Source organism: Xiphophorus hellerii, chromosome 18 (assembly GCF_003331165.1).
Source record: "Xiphophorus hellerii strain 12219 chromosome 18, Xiphophorus_hellerii-4.1, whole genome shotgun sequence".
NCBI lineage: Eukaryota > Metazoa > Chordata > Actinopteri > Cyprinodontiformes > Poeciliidae > Xiphophorus > Xiphophorus hellerii.
In genome coordinates this window covers 6,336,297-6,352,893 of record NC_045689.1, presented here as the reverse complement: position 1 = coordinate 6,352,893, position 16,597 = coordinate 6,336,297, and the positions used below count along the sequence as shown (strand labels likewise).

The following is a 16,597-nucleotide window of genomic DNA, read 5'->3' as shown; positions in this document are numbered from 1 at the left end:
CTCAGTTTCTCCAAAAGACAGAAATCCATCATCTTTTCTGTCGACATTTCAAACATAACAGACAAAACGAACTTAGAAGTAACTATTTAAACTAGACATGTCATTTATCTTAAGTCAATAATTCCTTTATATTGATGAAAAAGTGCTAGTTCCACTAGCAGATTGTTTTATTGATAACAAGACATTTCTTTCTCTGTTATTAGTGAAATAATCTACCAGTGAAACAAGTATTTTTAATCAATATTATTGGTATATTATTTCACTTATAACATGAGAAAAATAACTTATTTGCCAGTGGAAATAGTACTTTTTCATAAATAATAAAGAATTATTGACTTAAAACAAGCTCCCACAAAATTACTTGTAAGTTAATTTTGTCTTATTTCAAGTGCAACAAGACATTTTAACTAAAAAATTACTTGGCAAGATTTGGTGTTTTTGCAGCGCACAACCAGTTTCTCATCAGGTTGTAAATGAAAGTGTTTGTTTTGATCGACTCACGGTCCAGCGCAGCATGATCTGCGTGTCGCTGATGGCGTCCGTGGCCAGGATGTGCGGTCCGGCCACGGGCCGGTCGGCCTTGTGAGGGCTGGCGTTGGGGACCTGGTACGGCTTGGAGGGCGTGCTGGGCAGGCTGTCGCCGTACGTGTTCGATGCCAGGACCCGAAACCTGTAGGTGGACCCTGCCACACGAAAACATTCAGATTGAAAAATACGTTTTTGATCCCAAAGGGAAATTAAATGTTTTCTTAACTCATATTAATTCAGATTCTTCAAAGAGTCATTGTAGATGGTGATGGCAGGAAAGAAAGTAGGAAGCAAAGCTCCAAAGTAACCAGTTATATTTGATTTGTAGAAAATGAATATACTTTTTGGAGCATTTTTACTTTTTATTTTTACTTGAGTAATTTTATTAGAAACTTCAGTAAGATTTCTGGATACTTTACACACTGTTTTAACTAAAACTTCACCAGACATAAACACACACCTGCAGTTTTTGTTAAAATTTCACAAGTTTGATTTTTAAAGAAATTGATTCTGAATTTTTTATATGTATTTTTTATTATTTATGTCAATTATTTTCATTTTGATCTTTAACATACCGAAGTTTCCACGTAACTTTATATTTTGATCCATCTGATGATGAAATTTTAAAATATTAAATGGTTGATAAATTGATCAGTTGAGTCGCCTTTTTAAAAAATAATTTTTTACTCTTACGTTATTTCTTGGACGCCTTACATTTTACTTTTACTTGAGTAAAAATATGTTGACGTAGTTCTACTCCTACTTGAATATAATTTTTGGCTCAACTCTGCTAAGATTTGTTGATGTAGGAGAAAATCTGGCTGGATTAATTCAGATTTTCCTGACTGACATGAAACCTCACCAGGCTCCAGATTGCGGATTTCCACAGACAGCTTCAGAGGCGAGATGTTATCCGCCGCCACGATCCACTCCGCGCTGCGGCCGCGCCTGTACTCCACTCGAAACGCCGTGACCGGGGAGCCGCCGTTGGCTCGAGGGATCCATGCCACGTAGACCGAACTGTCGGTTGCCATGGAGATGGTTGGACGGTCGGGAGCTTCTGGAACTGTGAACGAATCAAATGAACATCAGGACTCAGGAAGACAGAATTGCAGTCTTTACTCTGTTACCCGTCACGCTAACATAAGTGAACATGATCAGGATAGCCTTTCAGCTAACATTAGCTTTCTAGCTAATTTAGACACAAAAGCTTAAGTTTACTTACAGAAAGGATTAACTTAATGTTACCCATAATGTTAAGGTAACATGATAATAAAAGCATTTAAGCTAACATTAGCTTCTTAGCTAATTTGGACTCCAATGCTAATGTGTACTTTAGCTTTTGACACCAACTATAATGTCACAAGATGCTCAGTATTTCTCATTTTAAGCTTGGTATAAAGTTAAAGTTCCTCTAAAATTATGACCTTATTTCATTAGTGAATAGATTAAGATAATGTTGCCAATCATTATGAGCTAACATGATAATGAAAGAATTTAAGCTAATACTAGCTTCCTAGCTAATGTCAACTCCAAAGCTAAAGTGAACTTACAGGGTAGATTAAGTTAATGTTACCCTTAATGTTAGTATAAGCCAACATGATAATGAAAAGATTTAAGCTAACATTAGCTGAACAGCTAATGTTACTTTACACACTGCAGTTTTTAGTTATGAGTACAAAAGTATCTGTGTCTGTGTATGAGATTTTGAAAGACGCATACTCACTATTATGGCTCTTAGTCACAGAGACAGAAGGCAGAAGGGGTGGAAGGAAAAGAGGGTTAGCTGAAGAAAGAGACGAACTCCCAAGCAGAAAGTTTAGTAGCAAAGTGAATAAAACATGCATACAATGTGACCCCAATGCTGTGTGCAGTCTGAGATTTTCTGGTTACAGCATTTCTCTCCCAAAGAGTCGTTACATGCCGTCAGCTGCTGGTTCACTGTTTGTGCTTCCATGCGAAACAAAGCAGAGAACTTTCTTCTTTTTTTAAGCATTAAGCTCTGATTCTGCAGATTCCTATCCAGAATGATGATAGGAATCTGCAGATTCTGCCGTTGTGATCTGGTCTACACCTACGTCTGTCATGGAGGACGACGCCATAGTTCGTCTTCGTGGGTCTGTCCTCTGGAACCTTGGGTGGAACTGGGATGCTGGAAGGCTTGGAAGGATTCTTATTACTGGGAGAGATGGTCTTTTCTGGAAAAAATATGAAAAAAATAGCTGGGGTTGAGACAACATTAGCAGCAGGAGCCAGCAGCAGATTTAAAGCTGATGAACATTTTTCTATCTTGCGACGGATCCTGGAGTTTTAAAAAGTACATGGGTGTAAATGTGAGAAGATGAATAGAAATTTCTTCCATGTTTGAAATGTCTGTGCCACTTTTGATGAACTTCCGTTCTGAATAGAGCATCTTTATTGGGATGAAGTGTGTGGAATAAAGAGAAGTTACTGTTACTATGAAGTGCATCATCTGGGAAGGAATTTTTAATTTTCAATGGATGCCTTCAAGTGAGCAAATAGCTGGAATTAAAGAAATGTCAACATTGATTTCTTTACATTAGTTTGAACATATGGAAGCCTGAGACAGATGCTTATGTTGATTTTTTAAAAGCTGTGCAAAACCCATTTGAGCTTCTTTTAATATGCTAATAATTTTCATTCAAATACAGACAATATAACCATTTAAACAACAAAAAAGGAGAAGTGAAGTTTTTTAATGAACCTGAACATTCACAGTCATAAAAGTCTTAAAAGTTTCTGACTCTGGAAAACTTTGTGAGTCATGTTGTTACATAATAAAACTGTTGTTCTTTTCAAGTACGTAAACCAGCACTGGATAATAAATCAATAATAATATGAGTCATGATAGACTCATAAAATCATTAGATAATACGTCTGATAGAAATTTCAATAACTTCACTGAATTCTGACCCATAACCGCACAGCATTCTGGGTGATGTAGGCAGAGGAAAGGCTTTAGCTGCTAAACCTCTAATGGCTAGCTAAGAAAAGTTTGTGGAATCAACTAACTCACTCACTCTTTGGTTACCTAGCAACTCATCCATTCTTTGGTCTCCTAGCAACTCATCCATTCTTTGGTTTCCTAGCAACAACCTGCTGAGTAACTTGCGCAGCAGCAGTTTCAGTTTTCACCACCGTGACTCATAGCTGTTTAAGAGTAAAAAATAACGCCACCAGTTCGTCAGTATTTCAGATATTTAAAACAAAAAAAAACCTTATCAATAAATATGGATATAGAGTGATTTAATCTGCTATTTCCATGATCTGTTTTTCAGCACTAATCTAAATCAAATCTTTTCACTACACAGCAAAGACACAAAATATTACCAAGTATTTTTGGTCTAATTTACCATCGGAAAATGTGTTGTTATAAGTGAAAAAATCTGCCAGTAAAACAAGCTCCTTTATCTTGCTGGAAAGTTACTTGTACACCAAAATATCTGCAGTGAAAACTAGACCAAAAACACTTGTTGAAACCAGTTTATTGACCGTTAAAAGTGCGTTTTGTTAGCTGGACTGACCTTTTCCTGTGCGGAACGTGAGCATGGCCGGCTGACCCTCGCCCGCTGCGCTCCGAGCCACCATCAGAACCTCGTAGAGGCTGGAGGGCTCCAGCTCCGACAGCCGCAGGGTTTTCTCGCTGCCCGGGACTCGGACCGTCTGCCAGCTCCCCACCACTGCTCCCATGTCGTCAACCTGATGCAGAAACACACAGATGCCTGTAAGCAACAGGGAATTAGCTTTTTTCAGGCCAGCGTTTTTTTTAAGCTCAGAAACAAGGCCTGTGAGATTTATGTCACAGTTTCCAACTTTAGCAAAACTGAGTGCTGCTGCCAATGCTGTCCTTACTGGTTTTGCTGCAGTTTTATAGTGAGATGGACTCTGAATCACAACATTTTTTAAAGGGGGAAACAACTCAAGGGGTGTCCAAACTTTTGGTCACATGGGCCAAAATTGCCAGGTCAAAATTACCAAAAGAAACTAAAATCAAGCCAATAACGTAGTTTTTTTGTTTTATTAAATGGATGTTATTCATCATGGATTAGGTCTGAGCAATATGGCTGAAAAATTTATCACAATATAAGCATTTCTTATCAGTAGATATAAATCATTATTGATTAGTTTTATGTTTTAGATAAGTAAAGAAATAATAAAATAATTAATTACTTTATATTGATTTTTAAAAAGTATACTATTATAACAAGATATTATTCCCTTGTTAAATTAGACCAAACATACGTGGCAAGCTTTTGTGTTTTTGCTGCGTAGTGAAAATATTTGGTTTAAATGTGGCTGAAAAACGTATCACAATATAAGCATTTCATACTGATAATTATTGATTAGTTGCTTTTGTTTTAAATATATGAAATTCTGCCAAACTGATGACATGACCTGTCCTGTTTCATCCACAGTTTTCACTGCACGTCATTGTTTTGATTTTTAAGCAGTTATGAGACAAACTGGCGAAACTTTAAACTGCAGGTTACTCAGCAGGCTGTTGCTAGGCAACCAGAGTGAGTTACATAGAGTGAGTTAGTTGGTGCCACCAAAATTGCTTAACTATTTTAAGTATTGACTATTTAAAATGATATCAGATGTATTATCTATTGATATTTGTTACGTGTTATCATGACATTTATTATTATTGGTTTATTTTTCAGCTCTATTGTAGATCTGAACTTAAAAATTACTTTGCATATTTGTCTTGTCTTGTTAAATGTCTTGTTATGAAACAAGAACTTTTTCATCATTATTAAGGAATTATTGACTTAAAACAAGTCTCACTGTCTTCCTGAAAGTTACTTTTAGTTTTGCCCTATTTTAAGATATTTGCAGTAGAATACTTGGTAATATTTTGTGTTTTTGCAGTGTACTTTGTGCAACACCTCACATTTTTTAAGACAATTATTTCGTTAATATTTTTACTTTAAAAAGTCATCAACCACCTCCTTACATTTTCGATTCACTTGTTTCAGTCAACAACACTTCAGATCAAACAAAGGGAATAAAAATGGCAGCAGAAACGTTCCCACCTTGCGGTATTTAACAAAGTAAGCGTTGATGGGACTGCCTCCGTCTCGGCCCGCTCTCCACTCCAGGTCGTAAACGTCCGGTTTGTGCGTCTGGGGCGGGCTGATGATGATCGGCGCCTCCGGAGTGGGCCGGTCGCCGCTCCGGTCGGCCGGCGCGTTAAACGGGTCGTCGTCTTCGGTCAGGAAGCTCTCGTCGCTTTGAATCGGATGAAACGACGGTGAAGCTTTGGGCAGCAGAACGGCAGTGGATCCCAGCTGAGGATCTGTGAGGGAAAAAATATCAAATCTACGTCAGAGGAGACAAAATCTGAGACAAATCACACGAATCCATAACTGTTCATTTACAGGATGTATCAAAAGTTAAGGTCTAAACTAACTTCTTTTAGCAAAAATTAGTCTTTATATTTCTTAGGACTTCAGAAAAGACAAATGCAAACGGTACAACATTTGATTTTATCCACATATTTGTAGAGCAACAAAGGACTGATTTCTTGATTATTAGGTTAAAATGTGATAATCTCACACGTTTAAGCTTTAAAGCCAAGACACTTCTGCCAAAAACAAACGCTAAAAGTACCAAACATCAAAAAAGTACAGAAGAGGATTAGATACACTGATAAAAACCATTTATTCTGAGTTTAATCTCATAATTACAGCAGTGTATCTGGGCCTTTGTAGATAGAACATAAATAAGGAGTAGATTTCAGCTGAAAATTTTGAAAGGTTTAATGTTGTCCAGTGAGTGAAAAAAGGTTAAAAGCTTGATTTAAAAAAAAAAAATTTTAATCTTTGATGATCAGGAAGTCAACAAACTAAATGCAGGTCTTAAAAACAAGTTGTGAAATAGAAAATTAATAATAAATTTGTCATTTAAATATATAAATGAATGTAAAACCAACAGCGTTATTACATCTTTGTCCTTTAAAAAATGGATCAAGAGAAAAAAGAAAAATAAATCCTTAAACATAAAAAAAATAAAGTGAAAAAAAAGTGAGCTTCTCTTACAAAACAACATTTTTGGAGGAAACCGTCTCCAGGATCTGTCAGTTTTCTACTGAGATTTATGCATCATCAGAATCTGAAGCTTAATTTTGATTTTGATTCCTCTAAAGTTGCAAAACATTCACAGCAGCCTCAGCTGACCAAAGTGCTTCGCAACAAAAACGACGTCACAGGCAGATAAATGATGAAACAGAAAATAAAATCAAGTTGAGTAAAAATAACAATGATCTTTCTGTCTCCTCCAAACCGCTGCGGCTCGGAGAAACAGCCAAACAGCCGACACGGACTGGACCCTGAGGTCAGAGCTGAACTGGGAGCAGAGGAAGGTTTTCAGGGCTCAGGGTCCCGTAACAAGCTGCTGCTGCTGCTGCGCACCGGTCCACTTTGTAAAACAAACAGGCCTGAAGCTGGTAACACGAGACCTGATCCCCGGACCGCGGCCAGCTGCCGCACATTCCACACACAGACCAGTAAAATACCGGAGAGAATCGCACCTGAGCGGCCCGGAGAGACAAACATGGTCCAGACCATTTGGGAGAGGCACATGGACGGTAAATACCTAAAGTTCACTTTGGTTTGTAGGGCTGAAACGATTAATCGTGATTAATTGATTAACTAAGTTAGCAATCGATTAAACTGCAACTGCAATTGATCACAACAACTGAAGGCAGCACAGTTACTTGATTGTGCTATAAAATGGTAACATGTGCCTGGAAAATACATAGTAAAAATACATAGTAAAAATACATAGTAAAAATACATAGTAAAAATACTCTTTGGTGATCGCAGCAAAACAAACAACTGAATGCTGAATACGGACAATGTTGTAAAATGTTGTAAAAATACCAGACTAAACAAAATGCAGAATGCTAATTTCCATCAGTAATCCCATAGTCCCTCGTTGGGTCGGGAGGTGCTGGTGCCTCTCCAGCTAACGTTCCGGGTCGAGAGGCAGGGTCACCCGGGACAGGACACACAACCATGCACACACACACACACACACACACACACACACACACTCACACCTAAGGAGAATTTGGAGAGACCAATTAACCTGACAGTCATGCTTTTGGACTGTGGGAGGAAGCCGGAGTACCTGGAGAGTACCCATACATGCACAGGGAGAACATGCAAACTCCGTGCAGAAAGACCCCGGCCGGGAATCGAACCCAGGACCTTCTTGCTACAAGGCAACAGCTCTACCAACTGCGCCACTGTGCACAGTCCATATATGGTTATATGGCTATAACCATATATAACCAAATGTTATAGAAATGTCTATAACATTTCTGTTATAGACAAAAATGTTTTTACAATAGAGTCGCATAAAAATGATTTTTCACAGATAATCTACCAATATAATCTGTAGTAATAGTCCTAGGAGGATTAAGACGACTAGATTCTCAATCCTCTTCTGAAAACTACGTAAGAGGATTGGAGCCACTGGAAAAAACTAATTGAGACTTCTTTCCTCAAATTTCTATCTTTTTTCTTATAACTCTAGAGTTAATCTCAGAATATGGAATTGTTTCTCAGAATTCTGAATTTATTCCCAGAATTCTGATTTTTATTTCTCAGAATTCTGACTTGAAACTTCTGAATTCTGAGAAAAAAAGCTAGAATTTTCTTTTTAGTTTTGTTTTTCAGTGGCCGTAATTTTCTTCCATACAAAAAAACACCTCATGTGTTATTGGAAAGAATCGAGGGCGGCCTTTTCATGGTGATGGAAAACATTCGTACGGAACTCAAAAAGAACCAATTTCAGATTATTTCTCCTGATTCATTGCAATAACAGTTTACTCTGACTAAAAGGACTCGATAAGCTCTGCGCCTGGTACCACGGAGTGTTTACTACATCTCCTGATAGTCAGGCCCCGGGTTCTGCGTATGAAGGTGGTCTGCAGAGACTGATCCCAACTCTTCCTGGTGCGGTTTGTGGAGGGGATCCTGTCTGATTTGAACTCCCCGTGTCTCGGCATTAATCAGCCAAGGAGCGAGGCCTTGGCACGGGAGAGGATCGGAGGCTCGGGAGGAGGAGGAGGAGGGCTGTGATGTGTTAATAAATAAAAGGCAGTTGTGTACGATGTTGACAGCTGGGTGGTCTGGACCTCGTCATAGCCCTCCGCGACTACTCCTTACATTCCTGCGTCCAGGGCTTATCCCCGACGGTGCGCACAAAGCTCACTCTCACGCTCAGTTCAAGGCTCAGGAGGAGGCGGCCTTGGCTTTGGCCTGCACCCCCCCAACCCTCCTACACACACACACACACCCACACAGTGTAACACAGAGAGCAAGGACGCCCTGCAGATACTGTATGTGCAGACCTCCAGAGAGCCAACACAAGCTTAGGATGGATTCACAACTGATTTGAGACAAAACTGCAATATTTGCTACATTTTCAGCTGGGGTGGTTCACGTTCTCACTGCACTGTCAAACAAACCAAACTAATTGAAAAACCTGTTCCCCTCCTTGCCTTTGGGGGGCGCTGTAGCAAGAACCACTGAAGGAAACAACAAAAAAATCTCAGTTGAATCTTTAATGTCATAAACTGGAAATAAAAGCTGAAAATCACCAGGGTTTGAGAACTTCCCATCAGTTGAGAGAGTTGAGGTCAGTCGAAGCCGTCATACCTGACTGTATCGTGAGGAACCCGTGCGACTGCGCCGAGCCGATGCCGTTGTCCAGCAGACACTGGTACACGCCTTCGTCCTGCGGCGTCGCGTCTGACACCACGAGCGAGGACCCGGAGATTTGTAGGCGTAGAGATGGAGCGACGGGCTCGGCGTTGAACAGCCAGGTGACGTTCGGAGACGGGTTTCCTCTCACTGAGCAGGTGAAACGAGCAGAAGAGCCCAGAGGAACAAGCTGGTCACCCGGACCGTCGACGATGGAGGCGGGCTCTGTTAGAGAAACACGGACAAACCATCATCTGCAGCAAAACGTCTGCAAACCTCCTGAGTTTTCTTTAGTGTCATCATTCAGTTTAAAAAATATTCCTAATCACTGTCTAGCTATTAAATACCTCCTTCTGCCACACTTCAATTAAAATTCAACCAATTACAATTATGTAATTGGTTGAATTGTAATTGTCTACATTTTGTGATATAAGTGCATCAAAATCTTCTTAAAGGCATGCTAACATACGACCAAAATAAAAAAGAAGAGTACATTTTTGCCAAAAATTTAGAAATTTTTAGATTAATCTCATAAATTTTCTTGGAATTTAAAAAAAAATAAATAAATCAAGGAAGTTTCTGAGCTGAGTTGAAAATTTGCCTGAAAAAAAAAATCTCAGAAAGTGAGGTTAATCTCATATTTTCTAGAAAAAGACCATGGAAATTGGTGAGTTTGAAAAGTCAAAATTTGAGAGAAGAAACTTGAAAATTAATCTAAAAATGTTTTTGAGAAAAAATGATAAACTTTTCAAAAGTTTCTGAGTTGAACTTTTGAGAATTTTAAGAAGTCCAACAAAAAACTCAAACATTTTGAAATTAATCTCAGAAAATTTCCAACTTTTTTCTAGAAAATATCTGAGTTTGAAAAATTAAAAATTTGTGAGAAATTATTTCCACTAGTTCTTTTAAACTCATACATTTTATAGAAAAAGAAAAGCAAATTTTTGACTTTTCAAACTCAGAAATATTCTAAAAAAAAATCTTATGTGTGAAATTTACTCCTTTTTTAATCTACAATGGTCCTAATACCCCTAGGGCTGTTAACGTTGTATTACCACGTTAACAGCCCTAGTTTTATTTCTCTTTCTTACCGAGAACGTTTACAGTGTAGTCGGGGCCGATCGCCGTCCCCCGCTCGGTCTGGACCCTGCAGCTGTAGCGCCCTTCATCGCTCCTCGCCAGCCGCGTGAACTCCAGGTTGTTGTTCCGTCTCTGGAGCGAAGGCGCCGATGCGACCTCCTGACCGTCCTTAAACCACGCGGCTGCAGGCGCAGGACTCCCAGAGACGACGCACTCCAACGTCAGCGGCTCCGAATGCAGCATCGAAACCGACACCGGAGCGGTGGGATAAACTATCCGAACCAATGGGGAGGAGGAGGAGGAGGAGGAAGAGGATCCTGTACACAAACATGCAACGAATCACTTCAGTAGTAAAAACAAACAGAAATCTGCATCTTTTTATGAGATTTACTCACGTTTGACTAGCAGCTTGACGCCATGGGACTGAACAACGGTTTCCCCGGTAACAGGGTTCACGGCGCCGCACTTATACATGCCCTGGTGCTGGGCCGACACCGAGACAATCTGCAGGTTGCCGGATGGAAGTAATAAATAGTTATCTGAAAAGAGAGAACAGCACATTCAGTTACAGCGTTTAATGGGCTGCATGTAACAAAAAATACAGAGCAGGGTCGAGAATTTCTCTGTTTTATGCAACACAAATAAACTTTCACCTCCTTTCGATAACCGATGCGTATTTTCCGGTTATTTTAGATTTTATTATAAGATGGGATGTTTGCAAGTAAAACATAATTTAAAAAAGAATAAAGAAGACAGATCTGCTGCTGTCAACTTTTGTACAGTTTTAGCTTCGTTACTGTTCTGGTATATGTTATTTTTTAAAGCAATCTGCTTTTTTGAATCTATACACGATTAATTAATTAACGATTATTTCAATAATAGATTAATCATGATTGTTTCATCCAGCACGATTAATCGATTAAGCATATATAAATATGCTTAATCGATTAATCATATATAAATATGATTAATCGATTAATCATATATAAATATGCTTAATCGATTAATCGTTCTATTTACATAGAGAAAAGGGTTTTTATTTGAAATGTGAAATATAATTTTTTTGTACAGTTTTGGTTTAATTACTGCTCTGAATGCTGTTTTTAAGCAATTTGCCTTAACTGATTAATTGATCAATTACTAAATTTGTTGATTATTTTAGTAAATGACAATCATAATTAAAAGTAAAAATAATCACAATATGATTAAGAATTCTCCACCTAAAAGTTGACCAAAGCATAAAGACTAAAATTAATTAACTAATAAAACTAATAACAAATAAACACACTAAAAACAAATTAAAACCAGCTAAATTAAACAAACAAACAAAGGGTCACAACAAAATAAAACTAAAATATGCTTTTATGACCCTGATAAGAACTGGGACACATTTGTTTTGCAGAGAGCAGTGAGAGGTCTGGCTCTCCATCAGGAGTATGAAACAGACTAAATAAATCATTATTAAAGTTAAAAAGTCCCGTCTTTACGTAGTTTCAAACAAACCTCTTGACTCTTCGATCCAGTCGCCTCTGACTCTCAGTTTGGGCCGAGCCGGCGGAGCGCTGCGCGGCAGCGGACACTCTACGACCGCCGTGCTGCCTTCCTGCGCCGACACAGCCGGCTGTCGGCCAACTTCGTATTCTGATATTTCTGCATGAAACGGAGAGAGGAAAACACTCACTGAGCAGCGGCGCTACTTGAAGTGAAGCTGTTTGTGTTGGATCGCCGGGTTTGTTTATTGTTGCAAAGAGGGATTCAGTTCGTGCCGGATACGGCTTCCGATCGGGGTCAAGCACTTAACGTGTGGAGGCCAAGAGAAAGCAACGTCCCAACAGGAGCATAACACGCTTCCACACAGGAAAGCCCAAGGCTCATTAAGGATAGCAGTCAAGAGGAAACTGGACGGCTGCCTGACTGAAACTCCAACTGCTTCCTTCCCGTCTGCCACTCGGCGGCCGGCAGCCGAGGTTACTCTTCCTTTCTACTTGTTCGAAACGCATAAATGAACTTCCTTTACTCCTTTACTCAAGGCCGCTTCCTCTCTTTCTTCAACGCTCTTTGACATGAAGTGTGCAGAGTGGGATTATGATCCATGTTGAGGCTGGGCGATACGTAGCGCCTTTTCATTCCTCCATATGGGTTTCTACTGCGTCTAAAATCAGCCCAAACACTTAAAAAAAGAAGAAAAAAAAAACACACCCAGCTGTTTTGTGGCAATAAGTTCATGTTTTTTTGGTGCCTGGAGAGTGAGCCGTTTAATCGTGATTGTTTCATCCAGCATGATTAATCGACTAATCATATCTAAATATGATTTATCAATTAATCATAAATATGCTTAATCGATTAATCATATCTATACAAAGTCGGCCTTCTATCACCTGAAGAACATTTCCAGGATTAAAGGACTAATGTCTCAGCCAGATCTAGAGAAACTCATCCATGCCTTCATCTTCAGTCGTATTGATTATTGCAACAGCGTCTTCACAGGTCTGTCCAACAAATCAATCAAACAGCTGCAGCTGATCCAGAATGCTGCTGCTCGCGTTCTGACTAAAACCAGGAAGATAGAGCACATAACACCAGTTTTAAAGTCCCTCCACTGGCTCCCTGTAGCTCAAAGAATAGACTTTAAAATACTGTTGTTAGTTTATAAATCACTGAACGGCTTAGCACCACAATACATTAAAGATCTGCTGTTGTTGTATGAACCTTCCAGAACCTCTCAGGTCTTTCGGTTCTGGTCTGCTCTGCATCCCCAGAACCAGAACCAAACGAGGAGAAGCAGCTTTCAGCATCTATGCACCACAAATTTGGAACAAACTTCCAGAAAACTGTAAAACAGCTGAAACACTGACTTCTTTTAAATCTCAACTAAAAACCCACCTGTTTAGGATTGTATTTGAAATGTAATCAATTACAAATTTATTGATGGAACTTGACTTAATGCTTTGTTTTGATTATTGATTCTATATTGCATTGTGTTTCTGTGTTTGTAATGATGTAAAGCACTTTGAAATGCCTTGCTGCTGAAATGTGCTATACAAATAAAATTTGATTGATTGATTGATCTAAATATGCTTAATCGATTAGTCATTCTATTTACATAGACAGAAGGGTTTTTATTTGAAATGTGAAATCTAATTTTATATCTCGAATGTAACGAGATATAAAATGTAACGTCACAAATCAGCAGGCACTGCACCGTTGCCTAGCAACCCCAGCGGAACTCCACCTGTTGCCTAGCAACCCAAACTGAGTTCCAGCACTCTGTTCTTCCTTAAAACTTCAAAAATACAAGAGAAACTAAATGATGTGGTTAGGCAGGTCACAATAAGTAATAAATAAGTTAAAATAAAATAACAAAATAATAAATAAAATAATCTCTCCCTTTCTACCAAAGTTGGATGACTAAAGTCTTTTTTTTAAGGATAATTTTGTTTACAGACTTCATAATTCATTTTATTCATTGTTTCTGTTTAGTTTATTTATTTAGGATATGTAAAATGTCTCCCAGTTCCAGTGTTTAAAGTTGATTGATCTTTGAAACTGTGTTCTTGCAGTATTACCATTATATTACTTGAAAATGATCTAAACAAAAAAAACAATATTAATGTTTATTGAAATAACTTCTGGGGCAATTTATTGTCCAGAAAATGTGCTATTGTGACAGGCCCAGATGTGGCAACTCATTAACTCAGAAGTCTTCAAAGAATTACAGTAAATGGTGAAGCAGGAAAAATCTCCTGTAGCTGTCTGCATTTAAGAAGCTTCTGACTAAAGACACTGAACGGGTTGGCATAAGTTTATGGTGTTATAAAAACATGTTCATTTCATTTTTTGCACAAAATCATTCTTAAATAAAAAGTTTATTGTCTGATCAGTTTTGGACTCCTTTCAGAATGAGTTGTTTTAGGGTTTCTGTCACTTTAAATCAAGATTAGCTGCTGCTGGCCACGCCCCCAACTCAATGTTTACACTCACACATGAAAATGACTGCAAACAGATGTGCAGTTGTATAACTACTAATGCTTTTCATCTTTGAAAAGCATTAGTAGAGCCTCCTACACAACCAACAAGAATGCAGCAAGTGGTTTCTGAATGGCAAGTCAACAACAAAACACTTCTTTTTTCCAGCAGCCATTGTACAACCAGCTGACCAAACGTACTGGAGCTTTGCTTGCGTTGCTAGGTGATGTGGTGGGTTCAGCTGAGGCTGAGGTTGCTAGGTAACGGAGCAACGCCCCTTGAATGTGTTTTAACAATCGAGAAGATTTTGAAACTGCTCCTTTTCTAGACACCAGTAACTGGCTGTGTGTGTTTTTTAAAAGAGCTTTGGCTGTTTTTAAAAGCAGTTAAAGAACAATAACATATAAGACGTGAATTATGTACAACAGCTCCCCTTTTGAAACAATAAAATCGATTTACCGCCCAGCTCTAATCTGCCTCTGTACCTGCTAAAGCCACCCGGGCGAGGCGGCTGGCGACGGCCGGCCCGCGCCCCGAGCGCGCCACACACTGATAGACGCCGGCGTGGTCGGGCGTGAGGCTGGAGATGACGAGGGAGCCGCGGCCAAGCTCCACCCCAGGCAGCGCGTCCCGGTCCAGGGGACGGCCTCGGAAGCGCCAGGAAACCGCCGCCGACGGAGGGCTCGCCGAGCACTGCAGATGGACCGCAGAACCTGGACTCTGGACCACAGAGGTTGGCTCAGAGCGGAGAGACGGATACTGAGCTGGAGAGAAAACATGACAGCAGAAACGTGAATCATCCGATTGCACCGCATTACGACATACAGTATGGGATTTCTCACTAATAATAACAACACTGGGAGGCTCCAGCACTCAGCAACATGCTTCTCCTTACTAATACAAAGAATTGGTGCAATTTGGAGATGATTATCAGTTCATCTAGTTTTTAAATTATTCCTCCAAATGTGCCACAAAAAGCAGCACCACCAGCTGGTGGTACATTAAATGTGGTCACTGTTTAAAAACTGATGGTAGAAGAAAAGAAATTTATTGTTAACTTAAAACAAGCTCCTGTTTCTTGTTGAAAAGATACTTCTGCGTTAATTTTGTGTTATTTCAAGTGTAGTAAGATGTTTGGACTAGAAACTAGACCAAAAATATTAAAATAGTCGATTGATTGTGATTAATCAATTACTAAGATAATTGGCAACTAATTTAGCAATTGATTAATTGTTAATTGCAGTATAAAGAATCAAAAAGAGGCTATTTGGTGAAAGAACAACATATTCAGAGCAGTGATTAAGCCAAAACTGTCCTAAAAATATAAAATTTTGTATTTAAGATTAAAAAAACATCTTTGTCTGTAAATAATTTCTACCCAGAACTCCTCAAGTTGCATAACTTTAGCTTCACCTCAAATCCTGTAAAAATAAACATTTCCGATTAAGCATATCCAATTATTAATCAGTTAATTTAAAAATTAAACAGATTTGTCCCACGCTGTATATAAATATTTTTCTTAGCTGCACATGATCAAAGCGTTCCTTAAAGAAATACTGTTATTCTATTTTAAGCAATAAACTGTTTAGTTTCTCATTCAAAAAAAGGAATTAAATACCTTGTTTATATTTTTATGCATTTCTAATGTTGCATTAAAAAGGATTGAGTGGTTAACTAAAAAAATCTCTGGAACAAAACAATTTTTTAAAAATCCAATTATTCACCAGAATAATTGTAAGATAATTAATTTGTAAAAAAATTGTCAGTTGTAGCCCTAATTAAATATCCAGATTCTCTGCTGGATGCCAAATATGGAAAATATTCTCAGAATTTTTCCACATTTTGTGACTTTATAGCCTCATTTCAAATTGTATTAAATTAATCTCTTTTCTCAAAACGCTACCCACAGATTTCCCACTGTGACGAAAAAAAAATACAAAAGAGACAATAATCCAATTGTTTTCTGCCTGTTCTGGTTTCTATTTTTTTGTTGTTGTTGTTGCATTTTAGGCTTTAGATCAGAGGTGTCCAAAGTGTGGCACATGGGCCATTTATGGCCCTTGAAATAATTTTGATCGGCCAAGTCAAAATATAAAAAAACTGATAACCACAAATATTTGGATATTGTCTGTTTTTCTTGTCAAAAACGTTTTTTTATTTTATTTTAGATCTTAAAGGATTTATAAATTTCATAAAAAATGTTTATTAGAGAACATAGAACTAAAAAAAAGGGGATTTAAAAAAAATAATAATTCTGATGTTTTTATAAAGATGCCATAAAAAAAGGA

General features: G+C 38.4%; 1 protein-coding gene across 1 annotated transcript in view; it reads right to left on the bottom strand.

The window, feature by feature from the left end:
* Nucleotides 1–16,597, bottom strand: part of cdon (cell adhesion associated, oncogene regulated) — a 59,542-nt gene that overhangs the window by 13,228 nt on the left and 29,717 nt on the right. Inside the window, exons 3-12 of the mRNA XM_032545679.1 lie at nucleotides 14,795–15,073; nucleotides 11,847–11,993; nucleotides 10,739–10,882; nucleotides 10,355–10,660; nucleotides 9,219–9,488; nucleotides 5,586–5,848; nucleotides 4,074–4,248; nucleotides 2,607–2,726; nucleotides 1,391–1,594; nucleotides 502–683 (exon numbers count right to left, since the gene is read on the bottom strand). Of these exons, the coding sequence (XP_032401570.1) occupies nucleotides 502–683; nucleotides 1,391–1,594; nucleotides 2,607–2,726; nucleotides 4,074–4,248; nucleotides 5,586–5,848; nucleotides 9,219–9,488; nucleotides 10,355–10,660; nucleotides 10,739–10,882; nucleotides 11,847–11,993; nucleotides 14,795–15,073 (2,090 nt within the window). The remainder of the gene's footprint in view (nucleotides 1–501; nucleotides 684–1,390; nucleotides 1,595–2,606; nucleotides 2,727–4,073; nucleotides 4,249–5,585; nucleotides 5,849–9,218; nucleotides 9,489–10,354; nucleotides 10,661–10,738; nucleotides 10,883–11,846; nucleotides 11,994–14,794; nucleotides 15,074–16,597) is intronic.